General features: G+C 36.5%; 1 protein-coding gene across 2 annotated transcripts in view; it reads right to left on the bottom strand.

Annotated features, from left to right (window-relative positions):
* Positions 1 to 26,276, bottom strand: part of EXOC6B (exocyst complex component 6B) — a 597,903-nt gene that overhangs the window by 489,901 nt on the left and 81,726 nt on the right. For both annotated transcript variants that reach the window (XM_047781788.1, XM_047781789.1), the window contains exons 3-6: positions 24,992 to 25,039; positions 22,909 to 22,999; positions 22,753 to 22,798; positions 8,922 to 9,126 (exon numbers count right to left, since the gene is read on the bottom strand). In XM_047781788.1, coding sequence (XP_047637744.1) covers positions 8,922 to 9,126; positions 22,753 to 22,798; positions 22,909 to 22,999; positions 24,992 to 25,039 — 390 coding nt within the window. The remainder of the gene's footprint in view (positions 1 to 8,921; positions 9,127 to 22,752; positions 22,799 to 22,908; positions 23,000 to 24,991; positions 25,040 to 26,276) is intronic.

Genomic DNA, 26,276 nt, shown 5'->3' with positions numbered 1-26,276 from the left:
TTCACACACCAGAGTACATGTCCAAGTACAAAATGAGTGTGTGGGCCTGCAGTAGTAGCAGGGGCGAGGCAGTATAACATTTTGCAATCAAAAGAGGGTGTTGACAAACTCATACTTTCTTCTGAATAAGGGTAAATATTTATCTTGAGAACTCAAGGCAGAGTTCCTGCTGTGGCACAGTGGGTTAAGAATCTGACCACAGCAGCTCTGGTCCCTGCAGAGGCACGGGTTCAATCTCTAATCCAGCACAGTGGGTTAAGGATCTAGCATTGCTGCAGCTGCAGCTCAGATACCTGGCCCGGGAACTTCCAAAGGCCGTGGGTGCAGCCATAAAATAAAATAAATAAAATAAAATAAATCAATTAAATAAATGTTTTAAAAAAGAAAAAAGGCAAGGGAAAAAGACATGCTGGTTATCACAAACCTACAACTTTTATCATCACCTTCAAGATTTTTATGTTATTTTAAGAAACACTTGCTTTGTTACCCCTTCTATCAAATTTATCTGTTCACTCTTTTAATAAGGCATACATACAACAGAGATTTGAATGGACCTAAATTTAATTTACATCTAACACATAATTCGTAGTCCATCTTGTTACAGCTATAAATCTAAAAAACTAGAGATTCCTCAATTACCCACACAAAGCAGAAAAGAAACTCAGTAAGGCCATAGATAGGTATAAATAGTTCCTTAAATAAGGGAACATTTCCTTTATACCCTTTTACCACCTTCATATCCAGTCCACCAACAGACCCTGCCTGCTATACATATACCAAATCTGACTTTTTCTTTTCTTTTTTTTTTTTTTGTTCAATGTCTTCTCTAAATTGTACTTACAAATCTATGCATAGCCACTACACACACAGAGTTTACTCTGAGAAACAAGACTTTCCTCCCTTCTTCCTTGCCCCCAAATCCTGCTCTCCAGAAGCAAGCACTGCTTTGTTGCTTACCTCTTTATTTCTATATACCATGCTTATGTGTACCACTGTCTGTTTCTTTAGGCTTTTTCAATTGAGGTAAAATATACATGAAATAAAATTTTCCATTTTAACCATTTTTAATTGTACAGTTCTGTGGTATCGGGTACCTGCACATTGCTGTACAACCACTGCCACCACCTGTCTTCAGAACTTCATTTTCCCCAACTGAAAATATATACCCATTAAACACGAATCATCCCCTAGCCCTGGACACCATCATGATACTCTGTCTTTATAAACTTGACTATTTCAGGAACTTCATAAAAATGGAACTATATAATATTCATCCTTTTGTGCCTGGCTTATTACACTTAGCATAAAGGTTAGCATGTCCTCAAGGTTCATCCATGTTGTAGTGTGTGTCAAAATTATATCTTTTTTTTTGTCTTTTTTGTCTTTTTTTTTTGTTGTTGTTGTTGTTGTTGCTATTTCTTGGGCCGCTCCCGCGGCATGTGGAGGTTCCCAGGCTAGGGGTCCAATCGGAGCTGTAGCCACCGGCCTACGCCGGAGCCACAGCAACGCAGGATCCGAGCCGCGTCTGCAACCTACACCACAGCTCACAGCAACGCCGGATCCTTAACCCACTGAGCAAGGGCAGGGACCGAACCCGCAACCTCATGGTTCCTAGTCGGATTCGTTAACCACTGCACCACGACAGGAACTCCAAAATTATATCTTTTGAAGCTAAACAATATTCCATTATATGTACATACCATATTTTGTTTATCCATCCACCTATGAATGGATACTTGGGTTGCTTCTACCTTTTGGCTACTGTGTTCTTTTTAGTTTTAAACATTATCTATTTACAATCATCAAGTTGAATTTTAATCTCCTTCTCCATACTCTTAGAATATGCATTCACCATTCATCTGGAAGAATTCTTGTTTTTCCAAGTTAACATTTATTTTAAGCCTGGAACTATGTACTTGATTTCCCTAAATGTTTCCACATCTTTGAAAAGAAGATTAAAAATTCCAATTAAAGAGTCATGAAGACTGAATGAGACGTTCGGTAATTTGCCCACTGTCACACAGCTAGCAAATTGAAAATCTAGGCATCTAACCCAAATGCCAAAGTCTATTCTGTTAATTATCATACTACTTAACAGTAAACTAAATCCCCACTATCCTCCAGATTCTAAAATTGTACTGCCTATCACAAGCTGATTGTTGCCTACCCAAGAATCCCTATAAAACAGCTTTCACATTCCCCCCAACCTTACCTCCAGGCCATCAAAGAGTAAGGAGCAAGAAATCATACAAATATATAAATAACAAAATCAAGAAGAAAAAATAAAAAGTAAATCCAGGAACACCAAACCAAGTAAGCATCAACTTCTTTGACTCTAAAGGCCCTACTCAGTGGGAGTTTTGCATAGCATCCAGCACAAAAGAGGTTTCAAGGGCAATACTTCTTTTACTTGGCATCATGACATGGCCTATGTGAACTCAGTCAGTAGTACCGTGCCTGATCTAAGTCAAAAGATGCTCTACCCAATAAATGAAAGAGCACATTTTGCTCTAGTCAAGACTTAACCAAACAAAGTTCTGGTCTGAAAGAACCATGGTGACAACTAATCTTACACAAGGATCAGTTTCTTTAAAACTAGTTACTAAAGGAAGAATGCCTGGGAGCCTTCAATTTCTTTTATGAGCAACCAGTTGCTTTTCTAAGCATCGGTTATATAACCCATATAATTTGGCAACGCCAAGTTAGAATTTTAAAAGTAAATAAATCCTTCTCTTTGTTAAAGGGCTTCACATAGAAATCAACCTAGCCAAGAATGTTTACATTACAAATGTTATTTAGTCCCGCAAAGCCTAAGGCAAACTAATCAAAATAAGAAATACAGAACTTCACTCCTGCACAAATCAATTCCATAACAAGTGAATTACAGAAATCAGTTTAAAAAGAACTAGAAAACAGTAGACAATTAACAAAGAACTACTTTAGACATTTTTTAATAAAATCAGTTCAAGCTAAATTGATTATTCCAAAAAAAGACATAAACAGTATTTTGGAAACACACTGTAAGAATATCAACATAGAAAATGGGATAGGATAAAAGAGAGAAGTTTCTACTGGCTTTAAAGATGGTTCAATTTCCCATGGCAGAACCCACGGCGGGGGGGAGGGGACCCAGTAAATGCCTTTAACCCATTGCCATGTTAAAAAGATATATATTGGGGAGTTCCCATGTTAAAAAGATATATATTGGTTAACGAATCCGACTAGGAACCATGAGGTTGCGGGTTCGATCCCTGCCCTTGCTCAGTGGGTTAAGGATCCGGCGTTGCCGTGAGCTGTGGGTAGGTTGCAGACGCGGTGGCTACAGCTCCGATTGGACCCCTAGCCTGGGAATCTCCATATGCCGCGGGAGCGGCCCAAGAAATAGCAAAAAAGACAAAAAAAAAGATATATATTGGAACATGAAAGATTTTTTGAAAATATAACTGCCTAACTTAAAATTTGATATAGTAATAAACAGTAGAATGAATACTTTTATAATTCTTCCTCAGATTCTGCTAAATGACTGAATTTCTATCCTAGTTTTCATACTTGTAAATTTTCTTACTTTTCTGCAACTTCCCAGGTATACTGGAAGTCTGATGAAAGACTCAGAAACTTCTAGCTAGATACCTTTTAAACTAGACTGACTATACCATTGTTTCCTAGATTCAAAGGCAAAATTAAAATGTACAGTTTAATAAAAAGTAATTCTATTCAAGGTCAAAATAATAGAATATATTGGTTTTCTACTGTTGTGTGTAACATATTACAACAAACTTAATGGCTTAAAACTACACACAATTGTTTTCAAAGTCTCCATGGACCAGGACTTTAGCATGTTTTTGCTGGGCCTTCTGCTCAGGGTCTTTTGCTAAAATCACAGTGTCAGTCAGGGCTATGGTTTCATTTGGAGCTCAGGGCTTCTTCTAAGTTCACTCATATTGTTGGCAGAATTCAGTTCCTTGTGGTTATAGGATTTGGGTCCCCATTTTCTCAATGGCTATCAGCTGGGAATAGCTCTCAGCAACCTAAAGCTGCTTACAGTTCCTTGCCACGTGGCCCTCTCCAAAATATGGCAGTCTGCTTCTTCAAGACCAAGAGTAAAGCATCTGCTAGAGTTTTTAATCTCTCCAACTTCTACTTCTGACCTCCAGATCCTCTTTTAAAGGTACTCACCTTATACATCAGGCCCATATACTTAAGGGAAAGGATTTTACAGGATGCACGGACCAGGGGGCAGAAATCCTAGGGACCATCTTAGAATGCTGCCTTCCACATGCAATCAAAGCAAAGAGCTTCCTGCAGATAAAGCTTTGTCCAGAGACAATATAGTACTTGGAATAAGAGGAATAAACTACATTTCCTTCAGATCATCCTCAGACAGTGATTTTGCATCATGTATTTTGATAAAATTGGATAACAATTAGTTCGAGATTATAATCTAAGATAAAAGTTTGGAGCCTGGTTTGCTCATTAAACCCTAATTAGGGTAGCGTCTTTCTGGTAGTTTGACTGGTGTATCTCAAACAGAAGCCAGTCTACAACCTATCACCATCATTTTACTTTACAAAGGACAAAACCCACCCAGGGATCAAGGCAGCGACTCAGGATACAGTAAGTGGAAGAAGAAAAAAAGAGGAATTCCCGTCGTGGCGCAGTGGTTAACGAATCCGACTAGGAACCACGAGGTTGCGGGTTTGGTCCCTGCCCTTGCTCGGTGAGTTAACAATCCGGCGTTGCCGTGAGCTGTGGTGTAGGTTGCAGACACGGCTCGGATCCTACGTTGCTGTGGCTCTGGCGTAGGCCGGTGGCTACAGCTCTGATTGGACCCCTAGCCTGGGAACCTCCACATGCCGCGGGAGCGGCCCAAGAAATAGCAAAAAAAGACCAAAAGAAAAAAAAAGAAAAAAAGAGATGTCCACCAAGAAAAAGCACAATCATTTACATAATTTCTTGAAGAACCCAAACCAGCTATCAATATTAAGTGATACTTTCAAATCTGTTTACTTGTATGATTCTAAAGAAGGCTACTTAGAATTTTTTTTTTTTTTTTTTTTTTTTGCCACCCTGCAGCATATGGAGTTCCCAGGCTAGGGATCAGATCCAAGCTGCAGTGGCAACCTACACTGCAATTGTGGCAACACTGGATCCTTAACCCACTGTGCCAGGCTGGGGCAAACCTGCGTCCTGGCACTCCAGAGACACCACCAGTCCCACGCGCCACAGCAGAAACGCTTAGAATACTTTTTTAACAGGACAATAATATATTTTTAAAGCCAAAACTGCAGTTGCTGAACTAAGGATGATGATGATAAGGCTCTGAATAGCAGCATAGACAATACTAAAAACTGGATTAGTAACTTAGAAGGCAAACACACAAGAAAGAAACATCAAAGAGATGAAATTGTGAGAAAAAAGTCAAGAGACATGTAAACATGAATTTTTCTAGGCAATTAAACAGCAGGTTGTAGCAGAGACTAGCTATTCACTAAATCTATTTCCTCCTTCTCCTGGTCACACAGATAGACAGTATTTCCAAGCCTTGCTTGAAATGTGTAAGCTACAGCTAGTATAATGTTGGCAGCAGTGATAAGTATCACTTACAAGCCTGGACAATTAAAAAAAAAAAATATATATATATATATATATGTGTATATATATATATATACACATATATAAAACCTGGGCTTCAGAGGGTTAGAAAGCTAAACACATACAGATCCCAAACAGTAAAAGAAAAAGATGGTAAAGTTGGAGCAGTTAAGTACAAAGATTTCTGAACAAAGTAACTTAATCTTAAGACAGAAGTTAGATTCAGGTATTTCATATAACCTCACAGTAGGGCCATTAAAGTAAGAAAGAGGCATGAGGCAAGGGCTATGCACCTCCCCACCCCCAACTTCACTACCACCCCAAATAGGGAAGAAGAAAAAAATCATTCCTGAACATTATATTTAGAAAAGAACATTGGGTGGGGTCCCTGAATAGAATCTATTGGGGAGGAAAATTAGAGGCCTACTAAGTTTTGAGGCAACTCCAATGCCAAAACCCCACAAATTTGGACTAAATAAATCTTTGTTCAGAAGCTAAACTTCCTAAACTTGCAGAAGCAGAAAACAGGCAGTGAAAGATACATAGAGATACAGATATGGTTGTAGATATAAGTATAGATGCAGATGTATGTGTATATCTGCAGAGAAAGAGACAGAAATCTTCAAAGAAATCTATATACCCCAGTATCCACTTCAGAAATGCACACAGAAAAAAATAGGGAAAGAAAAACCAGGATGCAGCCAGGAGTCCAGGAGAACAATGGGCAAAGGAGTTCTTTCTAGAGAGTCAACACCTAAGCAAGGAAGTTCCCCTGTTACAAATGCAGAAAGATTTCCCAATGAACGGTCTAAAAGGATTATATGATTTGCTATGAAGCAAGGAATACTATACATCTCCCATTCTTCCCTTTTCTAAATGGAAGTTTTTGTTTTAGCTATACTGTTCCAGTTTCTCCATGGTATACTGGGGGGGGGGGGGGGGGGGCAGGAGGGCCACGAGTGCAGTGTCATTCTACTTCCTAGTCAGCAGCCCACTAAAGAGACACATTTGGATATGAGAGTGTTGAGCACCCCTGGAAGATAACCATACTCTGAGGTGGATGTAGTGACTAGACGAGATACTAGATTACATTCCTTAGGGAAGGGGCAAATATGGTCTACAGATGAGAGGAAGAGTCAAGAGATACTCAATGACAAAAAGGGTAGACTGTGTCAGAGACTAGCTACTATTCACCAAACCTGTGTTCTTCTCTTAGACAGAGTGAGATTATATTTCCCAGCCTCCTTTGCAGGTTGGTATGGCCATGCTGCTCTGGCCAATGAAATCGAAGAAGTGATGATGTGTCATATCCATGCCTTGCCCTTAAAAACGCTGCCACATGCAATACTCTTTGGTCTGTCTCCTTCTGCAGCAACCTTCAAAACCATATTAAAAATAGAAGAGCCACATAACAGGAAGTCTCCTTAAATCACCACTGCAAATAAGAAACATCATTTTGGCCTTAACAGAAGTGAGAAATAAGCCAGATCCTCTCCCTCTTTTCCAATACCCATGAATTTAAACAAATATTTCTTGAATACCTATTTGTACAAAGTATATGGTAGTTTCTCTCCCTCCTACTTTCCTTACTTTTTAAGTACTACAGAAGATTTTTAAATGCATAAGACGTCTTTATTCAATGACTTTATATATACCATAGCATAGGAGAGTAATAACATGCATTAAGAGCTATACTTGAGATAAACAAATACATGTAAACACACACACACACGGGGAAGAAAGGGTTGTCAGTTAATTAAAAAGTCCTGAATTCACAAAAGGTTTCTTCACCATTTCTTTATATGACAAAAATATAGCTAATAGTTAACAGTTTATAAACTGTTAGCTATTAGAATTTAGCTACTAGAAGCAGTAGAAGTTATTTGAATTCTACTATGGGTTTGACCTTTACAAGTTATTTGAACTTGAACAGATCACTTCCCTGTCCCAGGCTTTAATTTCTTCAGGTAATTAAGTGGAGTGAACAGATAATCTCACATTAAATGAAATAATATTCTTCATGGAATCCCCTTTTTCACCAAAGAGGAAGTAATTTCTCAAGCAGCGGTCTAGAAAAAGCAACTTTAAAAAGGAAGATTCCTGAGGTTTTATGCTATACTCTTCTACATTTTGAAAGCTGAGTAAAAATTTAGCAACCACCATAAAGACTTATCTTACAAGATACCTTCATTCCTATACTCAAAACATATGCACAGCAAGGCAAAAAAAAAAAGTCTATTTTCAATGATTAATTCTGTTTCTTCAATACTGAAAAAAAAAAATGACAGGATACTATTTCCATCAGGTGTATCATCAACTAGCTTTAAACTTTCCACTTTATAAACTATAACATGAAGAAAATGTAAAAGAAGAAAGGAGGAAAGAATATCCGCATCTCCTTAGGGAAGAGATTTCCAATAGGCAGATCTCTTTTGCGGAATCAAATAGATACCTGAAAGATTACCAAGGCTATAGCTGAGACCAAAAATATGACCCAAAATATGACTACTCTCTCATTCTTTACAGAATGATAAGAATTACAAATGACTTAGTCAAGAACACAGTTGTTTACAGAACCAAAAACACTTTCCATAAACAACTGAACCTTCTATTTATTATTGCAGGTTACATCATAAGGTATACTGAGAAATTTTAATAAAATCAATGTGATTTAAATTTTAAAAGAGCAAGTAATGCTGCAAATTATTACTATTCTTTATTCATGAGAACAAAGTAATTCTGGATGTTCCTTGTGGCTTTCATAACTTAGAAATGAAAATATTGAAAGAAAAAAAAATTAAATATCTCCAACACATTTGTTAATTTCTAAGCTGTAAATAAATCTCTTTCTGTGACCATAACTGACAGCATTTCCCAGTAGGCCTCTTTTCATTGTTGCCCATTGATATCAGAAATAATAATTACAGAAACATTCATATATAACATGACATCCTGCTTACATAGTAAATAATCAACCAAAGGTGGCTATAGCACAATTTAGCTCATTATCTAGAAAGAGAACTTAAATCTTGGGGTTTAAACCAAAGCCAATGAAAGTATTCAAAATACAGAAAAACCTCTTCAAAGCCCCAATATAAAGCACCACAATCAATCATTATTTACTGAACAGCCACAGAGCAAAACAACATACTAGTAAATGGGGGACTGCTCTGTTAAGAAAATAAAATATATTTTTAAATTATGTGTTCCCATAAAGATGAAGGTCCTCCTTAAAATGACAAGAATTAAGGCACTCAACAGAGAGAAACCCATGTTTAACACAATACTTGCAAAGTCATTGGCCAATCTATTATAAACCCAAGACCTACTTGCTTCATGGCAGTCTCTCCAATTTTGTCTGAATGTTTGCGGATACTCTCCAGAAAGTCTTTGAGATCAGACATAGAAACATCCTTAATTTCTTCTCGAAGCTTGGGGATATTGTCCACCATCACCTTGCAGAATCGATAGTGGCTTACTTGAGGCAGATAGGTATGCTCTAGATGTTCCAGAGTTTTCAGTGCAGGATAATGCCTATAAAAGGAATTGTATCACCTTTAGCTCAACTTAATGTCCTTTAGAGCCACAGATATATTTCTCAGGCAAAATTTCTAGCCTGAATTAGTTTTTACTTTAAGATAAATCCAGTTATTGTTTCTATAAAAACATCAATGGAGAAATAAGTGTCAAATTATTAAAAATTAAAATATGCATTAAAGGACTTGATAGGAGTTCTCCAGTGGCTCAGTGGGTTAAGGATCCAGTGTCACTGCTGTGGCTTGGATCACCGCTGCGGCACAGGTTCCATCCCTGGCCTGGGAACTTCCACATGCTGCAGGAACGGCCAAAAAATTTTTTAAAGACTTAATAAATTATAGTCACAAAAGATTTTATCCCAAGAATACAGAAAACTGAGAAAATCCATATGATATTCACTGAATAGAATAAAGGTCAATGATGGGGGAGGGAAGAATAAAGGAAAACATAAAATAATCATATCAATGCTACAAAAATAATTCTATAAAATAAAGTACCCAAGGAGAGACTTCCAACTATGACATAAGGAAGAACTTAGCAAATCTTCTGCCCAAAAAGCAAATATAAACTAGAAAAAACTGTATCAAACAACCATTTCAGGACTCTGAAAACTGGAAAGAACTCTGAAAAGGAGAACAAACTGGAAAGGATTTATTCATGAAGACTGCTAAACAGAGGGACTCTTTGGTGGTTTTGCCTGGGGCTACCTACAACACCCTCTCCATGATGCCCCCACAATCCCATCATTGGTTATAACTTGTCAGGAAAACCAGCAGCTTCTCTGCCATTAGGGGCCGACATGATGTGAAGCAGAGGATGAAAATCCAAAATTGACTGGTGCTCTTAGGAAAAGTAGCAAATACAGTTTAAAAAAAAAAAAAAAAGAGGGGAGGAGCCTCCAGCTCTACTGGCCTGAAGTTTCTCTAGGTTGGGACAAAGAGTATAGCAAAGGACTAACCAAAAACTTAAAAAAGGGAAGTCCTAGAAATAAGAGACCCAGAGAAGCACCTGATAGCTCTTTGTATAGCCCTAGCTGATGGAGATGCTGTGCACAAGTAATGAACACCTAAAAGGGCCCTGGATGAGTATGAGCCAGGAGGCATGTGCATAAGAAAAGGCCTGGCAGAAAATAAAAGCTCAGCAGACTTGAAAATAGCCTAAATTTTTAATACACTTCCTAACCCACATAACAAGTCCACTGGCAAAGGGTAGACACCTTATCAGCTCATGTTTCTTTAAGCATGCAGGACCAAAAAAACATTAGCTGATGACTCTCCTTTAAAAATGAAAATGAAGGAGTTCCCTGATGACCTAGCAGTTAAAGGGTCTGGCACTGTCACTCCTAAGGCACAGGATCGATCCCTGGCCCAGGAAATTCTGCATGCCACAAGAACAGCCAAAAAAGGTGAAGAGGGCAGTGAAATATACTCCAAGATAAACAAAGACTGAGAGGATTCCTTGCTAGCATATCTGTCTTATAAAAAAATATTTGAAAAAGCCAGAAAGGAAATGATAACAGACAGTAACTTGAATTCACAAAGACAAAGAAGAAGAAGAAAAAATGAAGAGTATAGGAAACAGTAAATATATGCTAAACATAAAAGACTGCACAAAGATAGTTTTTCTCTTTTCTTCTTTTAATTTCATTAAAGGACAAGTTTTTTTAGAAGCAGTGATTATGACACTGTATTATTGGGTTTATAAAATATATAGATATAATATAAATGACAATAATAGCACAAAAGTGCAGGGAAGAAATGGAGTTAAACTGAAGCAAAACTGCCTATATATACCATGTCAAAACTACATCAGCAATGACCTAAAATAGACTGTGACAAAGGAAGAAGAAGATTATAATTCACAGAGTAACTGCTAAGAAAATAACTCAATAAACGAATCTGACTAGGAACCAAGAGGTTGCAAGTTCGATCCCTGGCCTCGCTCAGTGGGTTAAGGATCTGGCGTTGCCGTGAGCTGTGGTGTAGGTCACAGACACGGCTTGGATCTGGCGTTGCTGTGGCTCTGGCATAAGCTGGCAGCTATAGCTCCAATTGGAATCCTAGCCTGGGAAGCGCCATATGCCGCAGGTGTGGTGAAAAGACAAAAAAGACAAAAAAAAAAAGAAAAGAACTCAAAAATAAATTATCATTTAAAAATTTATAGAGGAATTAAAATAGTACCAAAAAGGAGTAAAAGATAAATAAGAACAAAAAAGACATGAAAAACATAAAAAACAAAGAGTAAAACTCAACTATATCCATAATTACATTAAATGAAAGTGGACTAATAAGCATTTCAATCAAAAGGCAGACACTGTCAGATAGGATTTAAAAAGTATAATCCAACTATATGTTACCTACAAGAAATATACTTTAGATTCACTGGTACAAAAAGGTTAAAAAGTTAAGACAAAATAAGATATACCCAAGAAGTAACCATAAAAGTGAGGCTACATTAACATCAGATACAACAGATTTTAAGACAACAAATATTGCTGGAAACGCAGAAGGATGTTTCACAATAATAACAGAGGAGTTCCTACTGTGGCTCAGTGGTAATGAACCCAACTAGTATCCATGAGGATGCCGGTTCAATCCCTGGCCTTGCTCAGTTAGTCAAGGATCAGCGTTGCCATGAGCCGTGGTGTAGGTCGCTGACGCACCTCATATCCTGTGTTGCTCCAGCTGTGGTGTAGGCCGGTAGCTGTAGCTCCAATTTGGCCCCTAGTCCAGGAACTTCCATATGCCGCAGGTGTGGCCTTGAAAAGACAAAAAATAAAAAGGGACAATATTTATCTTATTGGTAAGAAAACTTCCTTAAGCACAAATAAAACTAAGATTGCTAACAACTAAATAAAAACAAAATAAGTCATACATAAAAAGAACATAATAAGAATAAAGAGGAAACAACAACCTCGTAAAGATTATTTGTAATACATACACTTAAGGGGTTTTTTTAAGCAGAGAACAAAGAAAAGGCACAAAACACCCCCAAAAAAGGCTAACAAATGGGAAGGGAAGTTGGGAGGTGAAGAAATACAAATCGAAAACATAATTTTGTCAGAATTCCCACTGTGGCACAGTGGGTTAATAATCCGACTGTAACGGCTCAGGTCACTGTGGAAGTGTGGGCTTGATCCCTGGCTGGGGAACTTCTATGTGCCACAAGTGCAGCCGTAAAAAAAAAAAGTTTGTCACTCAAACTGCCAAAGATTTCTTTAAAAATAATGGATATTATTATTAGGAGTTTCAATAAATGAGAATTCATAGGAGTTCCCATCATGGCGCAGTGGTTAAGGAATCCGACTAGGAACCATGAGGCTGTGGGTTCGATCCCTGGCCTTGCTCAGTGGGTTAAGGATCTGGCGTTGCCATGAGCTGTGGTGTAGGTTGCAGATGTGGCTCGGATCCCGTGTTGCTGTAGCTGTGGTGTAGGCCGGCAGCTACAGCTCCGACTCGAACCCTAGCCTGGGACCCTCCATATGCCACGGGAGCAGCCCAAGAAATGGCAAAAAGACAAAAAAAAAAAAAAAGAATTCACAGTCTGCTGGTAAACAAATTTGTATTAATGATAGAAGCTTTCAATGAAAAATTTTACTAAACAAGTATTCTAAACTTGCATTTCCCCCAAAAAATATTAGATGTACAAAAATACGTAGAACTCTTGAATTGCAGTTATTTACATTAGCAAATAAAAAATTAATCTAGACGTCTATTCATAAGGAATTGGTTAAACAATATGATAAATCCATGTAATATGCATATCCAAAGACTAATAAAATAGCAAAGTGTTTACAATATTGCTGAGTGAAAATTATTTCAAAAAATATAAATTGTAAGTATAATATTTTACAAATATGTATATATTACAAATTGTATGTAAATTATGAATATGTATGCATGTGTGCACTACACTATTACAAGCACACAAACATAAGTACACAGAAAATGACTAGGAAAACATATACCAAAATGTCAACCATGATTTTTTTCCCTTTGGGTAGAAACATTATGATTGATAATTTTCTCTTCACATTTTTAATTTCCTAATTTCCACATTTCCCATGATATATTTAGTATAGGAAAAACTCAGATCCTGATTTCTGTAAATAAAAGAACTTTAGTTCTATTTTAGATTTTAAGAATGAATCTCATAGTAGATACATAAGGTCTTCTTACTCCAATGCACTTAATACCACAAACACTGAAGACTAAAGGTTGGTTTTACCTATTTTTTATGTTTTTCCTTCCTGTGTTCCAAAAATCAAAATCTTAGTCCAAATAAGTGAAAGATAAAAGAGATTTGTTTCCTTTAAATTTAGAAATAAAAGTACGAATTTAGTTTAATCTGAAATGGTTGCTTTTATTAAAATTTTGCAGACTCAAAAACAGTACAATTCACATGGTTTAGTGTAAACAGAACGGTGTTTATACTACAATTAGGTATGAAGAGTTATGTGCAATAAAATGCAATTCCTCTAGAGAGAAACTTTAGAATGGATAGAAAGCCAGAAATTAAGCCAAAAAGATAAACACACTTTGGGGTTTAGTTATATTTTGGAACATTGTTTATAGAATGAGAAAAATCTAACAGTGTTGCCTGCGGACACAAGGCACATTCACTGATGAGACACATGGCTGCAAGCTGAAAACATCTGGTCTGTCAAATAACTCCACATTTTTCAAAGCTAATTAGTACAAAAACCAGTGATTTCTGGCAATAAAGAATGTTGCTTTATTTCCCCATTGTCCTTTCCATAATACACTCATATTCCAACTATAACAGATCAGAAGATTCATTCAAATTTCTAGTGTACTTCAGTATCCGTGACAGATTAAAAAATGATAGCCAATTAAACATTTTATAGCAGACACCAGAAGAAAAAAATCTACTTCCAGGGGCCATGGAAATCTAAAACAAGATTTTGACATCACCTCTAATAACCGCTAAACATTACTAAAACTGAGTCAAAAATTCCTAAGTTTCATTTGCATGTGTGCTAGCTTTCCCCCTCCCTCCCCTGGTCTCCCTCATCCAGGCTTCCTAATAGAGATATGAGCGGAAAGAAAGTAAATGAAATAAAAGCAAGCAATTTTAAAAATAATAATAATAAGGCAGGAAAAGAGGTCTGAATAATCCTAAAAATTGGATAACTTCAGGTCAGAATAACTTAGACATGGTCGAATGCTATCCTGAGAAGAGGAATGTTGATTCTAGGCAAATTAAATCTTGGTATTTTTGCCATGGTATGGAACTCTTTCACAATGATGGTTTTTAAAATTCCAGTAAATAATCTTTTAAAGTGGGTCACAACTACCCACGAGAATTTTTTTTAAATTCAGAGTATGATAAGAATATGAAACAAAATGTTTCACGACAGAAAATATTAGCGCCTTTTCTAATCAAAGAGCATCATTAACAAATATTTAATATTTTCTCTGTGTTAGAGATTGAAAGGTGGTCAGATATCTCTCCTTAGAGAGTATAAAACCTAGTAGCATAATCAATATTTACAGCATTTAAAAAAAGAGAAAAAAACTAGGCTTCCAGCTATGAAGGAACAGACGTGAACTCTCACTCTTAAGAAGTAGAATGCTCCAACATGTAACATGACGGCGGATAATGTGAGGAAAAAAATGTGTGTGTGTATGTGTCTGTGTGTCTGTGTGTGTCTGTGTTTATATATATATATATGGATGACTAGGTCACTTTCCTGTACAGCAGAAATTGACAGAACATTCTAAATCAACTATAATTTAAGAAATAATAAAAATCTTTAAAAATTAATAACATAAAATAAAAAAATTAGGAAGTAGAATACTGGCTAAAATTATAAAACAACTGCCTATCAATTATACAGAACTGTAATCTCTGAAAAAAGTGAAATGAACAAGGTGAATTTAAGAGTTATCTGGGTTGTCTGCCTGAACATGATTTCTAGATCATGGACACAGTCAGAGAAAACCCAAACAGAGCCCAGCAACTTAGCAGAGTTAGCACCAGAGACAGGAGTTCAGGAAAGCTGATGAACCTTAAGGTCCTGTAGCAAAATTCCCCCCAAGAGGGGAGCAATGTGAGGAAAAAAAAAAACCTCCAATGTGAGGGAAAAAAAAACCTTGCACAAGGGTTTCCTTGAGTCTTCTCCAAGTACTAGGTCAGAAACAGGAAAAGTGAAATTCCACATGGACAGGCATAAAGAAGGAAGGGAAGGGAAGGCAAGGAGGGAAAAGAAGGAGGAAGAGACAGACACCAGCAAGATATAAGATAAACAGTTCAAGAAGCTCAGATAAGGCAGAGAAACATTTGAACTCTGCACAGCCAAAGTGAAGGGTCCCTGGGGATTTCTGAGTTATTCAAAATAGATAAATACTACTCTGAGCGACCCCTGGAATGAAGGCAGGCCTAGCAAAGCTTAAAAATAGGGTTTGATGGGATCAAATGGATCTGCAAACAACTCAACTATTTGCCAAAACAAAAACCAACACTCCCTAAGGAGAAAAAAAAAAAAAAAAGCCCCCTAAAATCTAGATACTCAGCAACATAATAGACTGACTATGATCCAATCAAAACTTACTAGGCAAGATAAGAATAAAAAACTGACCTATAGGTAGGAAAAACAAAATCAGTCCTCAGAGTGACAGAACTAGCAAAAAAAGTAGATAAAAATAAATATTAGAGTTCTGCAACATGTATTTAAAGAAAGATTCAAAAATAACAAGAGAAATTAATATAATAACCAAATGGAACTCCTAAAGATGAAAAACATGTGAAATGAAAATTTCACTGGATGGGATTAAAAGACTAGACCATGAAAAACAGAGAACACAGCAATAAAATCTATCCCATATAAAGCACAGAGGAAACAGACTGAGGAAAAAGAAGATCCTCAAGTCACCCGTGAGACTATATGAAGTTGTCCAACAGAGATATAACTGAAATCTCAGAATGAGGATGGAAAAAGGACAAAAAAAAGTTGGAAAAATAATTTCTGGACATTTTCCAGATTTTATGAAAATTATAAACCTACAAAACCAAGTAACTAAACAAACCACAAGCAGGATAAATCACACACACGTGCATACATGCACACATATTTACACCGAAGTACATCAATATCAAATTGCTGAGAGCAAATTATACGGACAAAAGTTTTAAAACAGCTGGAAAAAAAGACATATTAAGGACAGAGTGACAGAAAGGTTAAGACTGTTCACATAATTCTCCCTCAGAAAGACAAAGACAAAAGACAAAGAACTGGCATCTTAAGAACTAACAAATATATAAACCTAGCATCATATACCCATCAAAAACATATTTTAAAAATGAAGGTGAGGAGTTCCCGTCATGGCTCAGTGGTTAATGAATCCAACTAGGAACCATGAGGTTGCGGGTTCGATCCCTGGCCTCGCTCAGTGGGTTAAGGATCCGCCATTGCTGTGAGCTGTGGTGTAGGTTGCAGATGCAGCTCAGATCCCACGTTGCTGTAGCTCTGGTGTAGGCTGGCGGCTACAGCTCCAATTTGACCCCTAGCTTGGGAACCTCCATAGGCTGTGGGAGCGGCCCGAGAAATGGCAAAAAGACCAAAAAAAAAAAAAAATGAAGGTGAACAGTGAGATACCATTTCACACCCACCAAGATGGCCATAATCAAAAGATAGACAATAAGTATTGGCTAGAATACAGAGAAAATGGAGTCCTCATATGCCACTGGTAGGAAGGTAAAATGGCACAGCTGCTTTGGAAAACAGCCTGGCAGTTCCTCAAATGGTTAAACAGAGTTACCACATGATCAAACAAAATTTCATTCCTAGGTATATATAGTCAAGAGAAATGAAACGTATGTCCCACAAAAACTTGTAAACAAAAATTCATAGCAGCATTATTTGCAAAAGCTCCAAATTATAAACAATCCAAAGAACTACTTATTGCATGATTCCATTTTTATGAAATGTTCAGAATAGGCAATCTGCAGAGACAGAAAGTGAATCAGTGGTTCCTAATAGTTGCAAAAGGGGAATGGGACAGGAGAAAATTGGGAAGTGATGGCCAAGGGGCTCAGAGTTTCTTTTGGGAAAAATAAAAACTTTGCAAAATTAATTGTGGTGATTGGTCACACATTTCTGAATACAATAAAAGCCACCGAATTGTACTTTTTAAATGGATGAAGTGAAAAGGATGTGAACTTTATCTCAATGAAGCTGTTACAAATATTTTAGAGAGCGTTCCCATTGTGGCTCAGGGGTAATGAATTTGACTAGTATCCATGAGCAGGTGGGTTTGATCCCTGGGCTCGCTTGGTGGGTTGGGGATCAGGCATTGCCGTGAGTTGCGGAGTAGGTCGCAATCGTGGCTAGGATCTGGCGTTGCTGTGGCTGTGGTGTAGGCAGGCAGCTACAATTCCGATTTGACCCCTGGCCTGGGAACTTGCATATGTCACAGGTGTGGCCCTAAAAAAACAAATCAAAATATATATTATATTAGCAAAAAGGATATTAAAAATAGACAACGTAAAAAATTAAACCAAAAGAAAGAAGCAGCGGCTACCTGTATTAATACCAAAATATACATATTTCAGGAAAAGGAATATTATCAAGGAAAAAGAATCTTCTCTAATAATAAATGGGTTATTTCATGCTAAATGTGTATGCAGCCAATAAAAGAGCTTCAAAGTACACATAGCAAGAACTGAAAGAACAAAAAGACGACATTAGCAAATCTATAATCACGATAGGCAATTTCAACACTCCTCTGTCAGTAAATGACAAATGCAAAATCATCAGGATGTAGAAAACCTGAACACCACCATCAACCAAGTATGTCTAAGTGACAGTTAATGCTCTCCTCAATAAAACATACATTATTTTGAAGCGCACATGTAATTTTCTCCAAAACAGACCATATGCCAGGCCATAACACAAGTCTCAACAGACATAAAAGGTTGAAATTTTACATTTATGAACACAATGAACTAAAATTACAAATTGATTTTGGAAAACCCGGAAAATCCTCTAATATTTAGAAATTAGCCAATTCACTTCTAAATAATCAGTGCAATAAAATTTTAAAATCACAACAAAAATTAGAAAATAATTGAAATAAATGTAGAAAACCCCCGTAACATCATAAAACATCTAAGGTACCGTTAAAGGACTGCTTAGAGAGACATGTACAGTTTTAATTGCTACACTTCATTAGAAAATAGAACCAAAGTCAATGCTTTAGGCTTCCACTTAATAAAGCTAGAAAAAGAGCACATTACTTACAATAGCCAGGACATGGAAGCAACCTAAATGTCCACTGACAGATGAATGGATAAAGAAAATGTGGTATATATACACAATGCGTTACCCATAAAAAAGAATGAAATAATGCGATCTACAACAACATGGATGGACCTAGAAATTATCATACTAAGTGAAGTCAGACAAAGACAAATATTATACGATATCATTTGCATATGGAATCTAAAAAATGATACAAATGAACTTATTTACAAAACAGAAAAAGACTCAGAAACACAGGAAACAAACTTATGGTTACCAAATGGGAAAGAAGGTGAGATAAATAGGAATTTGGAATTAACAGATACACACTACTATATATAAAATAGATGAACAAGGACCTACATATAGTAAGGGAACTATATTCAATATCTTATAATAACCTATAATGAAAAAGAATCTGAAAAAGAATATATGTACATATAACTGAATCACTCTGCTATACATCTGAAACTAACACAACATTGTATATCAACTATACTTCAATTTAAAAAAAGAGTATATTAAACCCCCGGTAAGCAGAAGAAAGGAAATACTAAAGATAACAGCAAAAATTAGTAAAATAGAAAAGTAAGGAAAACTACTCAATAAAACCTAAAGATGCTTTTTTTCAAAAAAAATTAACAAAAACTGGAGTTCCCATCATGGCTCAGCGGAAACAAATGTGACTAGGACCCGTGAGGATGCAGGTTTGATCCCTGGCCTCGCTCAGTGGGTTATGGATCTGGCATTGTCATGAGCTGTGGTGTAGGTTACAGATGCAGCTCAGATCTGGCATTGATGTGGCTGAGGCATAGGCCAGGAGCTACAACTCCTATTCGCCCCCTAGGCTGGGAACTTCCATAGCCGCGGGTGCAGCCCTAATAAGACAAAAAATAATAATAAAAATTGATAAACCTCTAGCCAAAATAATCAGAGAGATAGAAACAAAGACAGAAAAGACATAAATTATCAATATAAGCATTAAAAAAAAGCATCACTATAGATCCTACGCATGTTGAAATAATAAAGGAATATTATGAATAACTTTTGTTAATGAATTCAGCAACTTGAATTTCAACAACTCAAATTATTTGAAAGACACAAATAAGCAAAATTTACTCAAGAAACACAAAATGCAAACATCCATGTATTTACTTTTTTAATTAAATTTGTAGTTAGCAACTATCTCACCAAAAACAAACAAATCTCCTGGTCCAAATGGCTTCAGTGGTAGATTCTACCAACTATTTAAGGAAAACAATGCCAACACTATACAAATTCTTTCAGAAAACCAAAGAGAGAAAACTTTCCAAGTTATTCACAAGGCCAGCATTAATCTAATACCAAAATCAGACAAAGATATTACAAATAAAGAAAATTACAGATAAATATTGTCATGAACACAGACACAAAAATCCTCAACAAAATTTTGGCAAATCAAATACGATATCATATGAAAAAGGATAATGTACCATGACCAAGTGGGATTTATTCCATGAATCCAAGTTTGGTTTCACATTCAATAATCAATATAATCCATACTAATAAACTAAAAAAGAAATTAAAAACATATGATCATCTCACGGACATAGAAAAAAAAAGCGTTAGACAAAAACAATATTCATTCCTGATAGAAACTTGCAACAGCTAGAAATGGAAGCAAATGTCAACTTTATAAAACAACATGTACATAAAAACTACACCGAGCATCTTAATGGGGAAACGCTTTTCCCCTAAGATCAAGAACAAGACAAGGACATCCACTCTCACCATTTCTATTCAGCATTGTACTGGAGGCTCCAGCCAGTTCAGAAAGACAAGAAAAACAAACCAAAAAGCAAGTATCCCAATTGGAAAGAAAGAAATCTAACTGTCTTCACTTGCAGACAAGATAATCATCTACATAGAAAATCCAATGGAATATACAAAAAAAGCTATTAGAATTAGTGAGTGATTTAGTAAGTTTACAGAACACAAGATAAACAAAAATTAATGGTATATTAGTAATATATGACTGAAAATTAAAACTTAAAAATCAGTATCATTTAAAATAAGCATCATAAAATTTGAAACATTTAGGGACAGGCATGCAAAAAAAAAATGTAAGACGTGTTCACTAAAAACTACAAATATTGCTGAAAAAAAAAAATTACGATACTGATGAGTGAGGGTAAGATAGACCATCATGGGATACAAGGGACCTAGTAAGGTAAGAATGTCTGCATAGGAAGGCAGCCTGGCAGGGAATATCAGACCAAAACTGGGATGAGGAGGGCATTCAGGCAGGACAGAAGCATAACACAGGGTATCAGAGCCCAAATGGAGTAAGGAGGATAACAGAAAGGAGAGCAACTCAATATGTAGAGTTGATATAGCCCAAGGAAGGCCAGGAAATATAATCCTACTATGTGCCAGAAGAAGGCTGAGCTAGAAATACTGGTGAACAGCACTTATAACAATCGCTGGAATTGAGAAGAAATGTAGATTTATATAATGACCACTACTGAGCAATTAAAATAAGTGAATTAGATCTCTATGGATAAATTTTAAACAGCTCTTCACTGGCATCTAAGCCCCATAAGAGCAGATTTTTTGGTCTATTTTGTTCAGAGGCATAACCCCAAGACTAAGAGCAATGCCTAGCAATACAGTAGGTACTCGATTCAGTTTTTGTTGAATGAATGAATAAAGTTTAAAAAAAAATCAGGACTGAAAACTACTCATGTAAATGTTTTTAAAAACATAAAATACAATATATGATTTATGGATGTAACAACATTGGCAAGAAGGACACTCACCAAACTTATGATACTGGTTTCCTCAGGGGAGTAGGGAGGAAATAGGACTGAGGAAAGGGATATGAGTTTTATCTGTAATCTCTTAAAAGTTCATCTTTACCTCTCTGTGTCCATGAATATGTTAATATAGATGCCATAAATATTAACATACATATGAATCAAAACTGGAAAATTATTACTATCTGTTAAGTCAGAAAAGCTGACAGAGAAGTCTTTTTTAATCTCTGTAATGTTCTATAACTTCAGAACTTCACAGAAAGCTTATCAGGAAAATCATATTACTTTCCATCTCATTGAACATAATTTCTCACATTGTTCCACTTCTGTTCTCTGACATGAACATGTCTTCCTGGGGAGAAGGCAGTCTGGGAAACAATCCTAAGAAATTCAGAAACTCTTCATGCCTCATACTTTAGCTTTCAAGTTCTTGAGAATTTAGAATCTTTATTCTTAATATTTTTATTCTTATTTCAGTATTAAATACATTTAAATTCCAGACTTTTTTCCCTCAAAACTAGGTAAAATTAACATTCTGGGAGATGTGTCCTGTTTATCCTATTGCTTCACATACTCTCATCATACTGCAAGGCACTCCCCGGGCAGAGAGGGTGGGGATGCTTACTCCAATTTGGAAAAAGGAGCCAGTCACTATAATGTTTCTTCTGGAATGAAACCAGATGAAAATAACACACAGGAGAGGAGTCCTCTGAACTTATTAACCTTGACCTTGCCCCCTTGTGACAGTTAACTTTATATATCAACTTGGTTAGGCCAGGGTACCCAGAGATTCACTCAAATATTATTCTAGATAACTTCTGGGAAGGTATTTTTCACATGCGATGATTACCACTTAAATCAGTAGACTGTGAGTAAAGAAGAATATTCTCCATAATGTAGGTGGGCTTCATTCAATCAGTTAAAGGTCCTGATAGAACAAAGACTAACCTCCCCAGGGGATGAGGAAACTCTGCCAGCAGACTGTCTTCAGACTCCGGCAATACTATTAACACTTCCCTGACACTAGCCTCCCAGCCTGCTATGCTTGATCATCTGATCCGGTTCCCTGGGGATAAAAATCAGTATCCCTCTCCCTCTCTTTGACTCCTCCTCTCTCCCCCCTCTGTTCCCCCTTTCCCCCAACACACACACACACACCATATTGGTTCTGCTTAAATGAAGAACCCTGACTGATTCACTCCTGCACCAGAACCAGTAACTTATTTTTTCTACTACAATACTAAACCAAAGCATGTTTCTCAAATTCACTATCACTAAAACAGTTACATGTTTTTCCCCTAAAAGGTTGGGTCTTCTAAGAAATCAAACTATGTGTAGCATTTTTTATTAAACATAAAACATGACAAAATACATCAGCATACCACTAGCATATGTAAATATGTCTCAGAAATATGTCCCAGTCAACACATATACAAAAGGAGAGAGAAGATGTTATATGGACAATTATTTTTTGAAATGTTATGCTTAATATGGACTTTCAAAAAATTCTAAATAACAAAAATTTTAGATAATAAAAAGTATTCAATAAAAAAAAAAAAATCTTACCTTTTTGTTTTCATCTGGTCCCTCAGTTTGCTATACATCTCCAGGACTTGAAAGAGAGGGAGAAAAGAGCACACATGCATTATTTAGAGAAAGTGAAAGACTAATTAAAGCTAAAGGAATTACATCAAGAATCCTACTCTATTTCCAGTTCCTCACCTGGAAGACACAGCATTAATTTATCAACAGTGGCAGAAATATTTCTCTGTTGTAGTCGACACTGCTTCAGCTCTTCCATTGCTATTACCAGCTTGGCAAGAGGGGAAAAAAAAAAACTGAATTATGCCAACAGCTGTAAATAAAAAGCTTTCAGTCACATTTTTCCCCCCTATGTTCAATTCATCAGAAAATTCCAGACAGTTTCATAGTAAGACCTGCCAAGCAGACTAAGGTACTGCCTTTCTCAACCAGTAAAACATCCCTGCATGGTTTCCCACTTTCTCCCCAAGATCCATACATACTAAACCAGGAAAAGCTAGGTGAAATGAAATCTTAAAATTCAGAGGCTCTCCAGGAGAAAAGAAAAAATTTGCAGACTTGCTCCAAACCCTATTCAGACACTTCATGATTTACGATTGTATCAATCTTCTGAGAAGATCCTATATTTCTTTCATTAGTGCTAGACTCCTAGAGGAAAACAGTCCTTGCCATACAGCTTCAAATGAATCTGGAAAATAATCTTCAACTAAATCTCTATTTCAACAAATAAACCACACACTTAGAAGTTGTGGCTTTTCCAAGAGTTCCAGTTTAGTGAAAAGTAACTCACTTTTCTTCCCATAGCTGTTTTAAAGTCTTCCATCTGAGGTCATACCACAATATAACTACATTGCACTCCTTAATTTAAAATATGTGAGACAAATTTTAAAAAGCAAAAATTGCACTCTTTAATTTAAAATATGTGAGACAAACTTTTAAAAAGCAATAATCTACACAGTCTCTTACAGTATTCATCCCATACCCATATCTAAAAAGGTTATCCACTTAGATACCATGCAAAAAAGAACAAAAGCGAATGGTCCTGATTAATGTACTGATAAAACAATCAAAGGCTATCCTTAAAGATTATTGAAATTATACATTAAATAAGTATTAGGCAATAAGGAAGGTCTCTGATATAGAGAACAGTAATAGACTCCAGAAGACTTTGGGTTTTAGTCCCAGCCTTGCCAATTACTATGTAAAATTTAGAACATCTTCTGTTTTGCTTTCCTAATCCATAAAATTAAGTGATAATAAGTGATAATACCTGTCCTTACTTTGTCTTAGGTCTGCCATGAGGATTAAATGAGAAAATGGATATAAAATCTTACAAGCTATGATGATTTAAATGTGAGTATATCAATTAATAGAATCAATAATATTTTAACAAATATTTATGGAGCATTCATGTTGCGCCAATCACTGTTTAGGTAGGTAGATGGGATACGGCAATGCGTTACAAAAAAAAAGGAAAAAAAAATCCTGGAGTTCCCATCATGGCACAGTGGAAATGAATCCAACTAGGAACCATGAGGTTTCGGGTTTGATCCCTGGCCTCGCTCAGTGGGTTAAGGATCCAGCGTTGCCGCGAGCTGTGGTGTAGGCCACAGATGCACCTCAGATCTAGCATTGCTATGGCTGTGACGTAGGTCGGCAGCTGTGGCTGCGATTAGACCCCTAGCCTGCGAACCTCCATATGGCCACGGGTGCAGCCCTGAAAAGACAAAAAAAATAATAATAATTAAAAAAAACCTTTAAAATCCCAACCTCAGGGAGCTGAATTTCTAACGAAAGGAGACAGACAAAAAACAAACATATAAAGAAACTCTAAAATACCAGAGCATGATAGGTGCAGTGGAGAAAAATAAAGCAGGAAAGGTAAAAAGGATACAGGAGGTGAAAATGAGACTGCGATTCTAAATACAGTGGCTAGAAAAGACCTCATTAAGGAACTAACATAGCAAACACCTGAAATAGGTAAACACTGAGGAAAGAACATTCCAGGCAGAGGAAACAGCATTGCTCATATTACGACCACTCAACTGACTCAAAAACATAGCTGAGGAAGGTGACATACTCTTTCATTAAGCTTTCTAATGGCTATATTCATTTACTTCAAATAAATAGGAAAAGCAACATAATGTCCAAGTTCCTCCCACATGCTGCTTATGGTCTTATAAGCCACTAAGTCAAGAACATAGTCCATAAAAACAGAATTACAAGAAACAAAAGATTTTTTCAAAAGATAAACTGGCCTTACTTCCTTTCCCTCATGTTGTAGTTTTCTATTAGTATCCGTCACTTGATTCTGTGGAGAGAAGACAATCAAATTCATAAACACAGACAATAGTTGGAGATGATCAAAATGTTAAAATGAAAAGACTAAGAATAGGTATTCGGATAGTTTCCATATTCCACCACATTTTGGTTTAGTGGCATTCTCTTGGGATTAAATGATATCAACTTTTCCACTTTTTGTATGACATTTCAAGCAATAAAAAAAAATTACTAAAAAATATGTTCAGTTTGAAACATTACAGATTAAAATAATATAACAACTAAAGATCACAGTTTAATTTTGGAAGTAGAAAAAAGGAAAGAAAAAAATTATAACAGAAAAAATAACCCATAAAGAACCTTACCATCTCTATTACGTATAGAAAGAACAAATTTTATGACAGATACTCCTCACTTGACCAATGTATTCCTGGAAAACTTGAATATAAGTTGAACTTTTTAACTCAGGTCAAAGTTTTCTACCTATTATTCTAAATTTTAGAAAACATTTCATCTTAAATTTGGGGTATCATTAATTCTTAACAGTTCCTGGGAGTTCCCATTGTGGCTCAGTGGTTAGCGAATCCGACTAGGAACCATGAGGTTGCGGGTTCGATCCCTGGCCTTGCTCAGTGGTTAAGGATCCGGCGTTGCCGTGAGCTGTGGTGTAGGTTGCAGACGCGACTTGGATCCCGCGCTGCTCTGCGGGCTCTGCGGGCTCTGCGTGGCTCTGGCGTAGGCTGGTGGCTACAGCTCCGCTTAGACCCCTAGCCTGGGAACCTCCATATGCCACAGGAGCAGCCCAAGAAATGGCAAAAAGACAAAAAAAAAAAAAAAAACAGTTCCTAACGCTTCCATTTTTCTAAATTAATCTCTCCATCAAACAGTCAAAATCAAGTGCACAAGCCTTTACAGGACTAGCACTCCTTATTTTGGTAGCCATTTTTGAAGACTTAATTGATATATATTTTTTTTACCTTTTTTAATGATTTTTATTTTTTCCATTATAGTTGGTTTACAGTGTTCTGTCAATTTTTGACTGTACAGCAAAATTAGGTATAGAGAATAACACTCTCCTCACTTTCTGAAACATTAGCATAACACGAGCCACATTAACTTCTAAAGCTTTCTTTAATGGGCTTCCTACCCTCTCACCAACAACTGCCACTCCTTACACATTTAAGATTTTCCCTTAATCCAGCATTTCCTATTATTTCCCTTAAAACACCAAGAAATGTTAATAGGTACTCTGCACATGCACAGAGAAG

Source organism: Phacochoerus africanus, chromosome 5 (genome assembly GCF_016906955.1).
Source record: "Phacochoerus africanus isolate WHEZ1 chromosome 5, ROS_Pafr_v1, whole genome shotgun sequence".
Classification (NCBI taxonomy): domain Eukaryota; kingdom Metazoa; phylum Chordata; class Mammalia; order Artiodactyla; family Suidae; genus Phacochoerus; species Phacochoerus africanus.
Note: the sequence above shows the minus strand (reverse complement) of the source record. Positions and strands in the feature narration are given on the sequence as shown.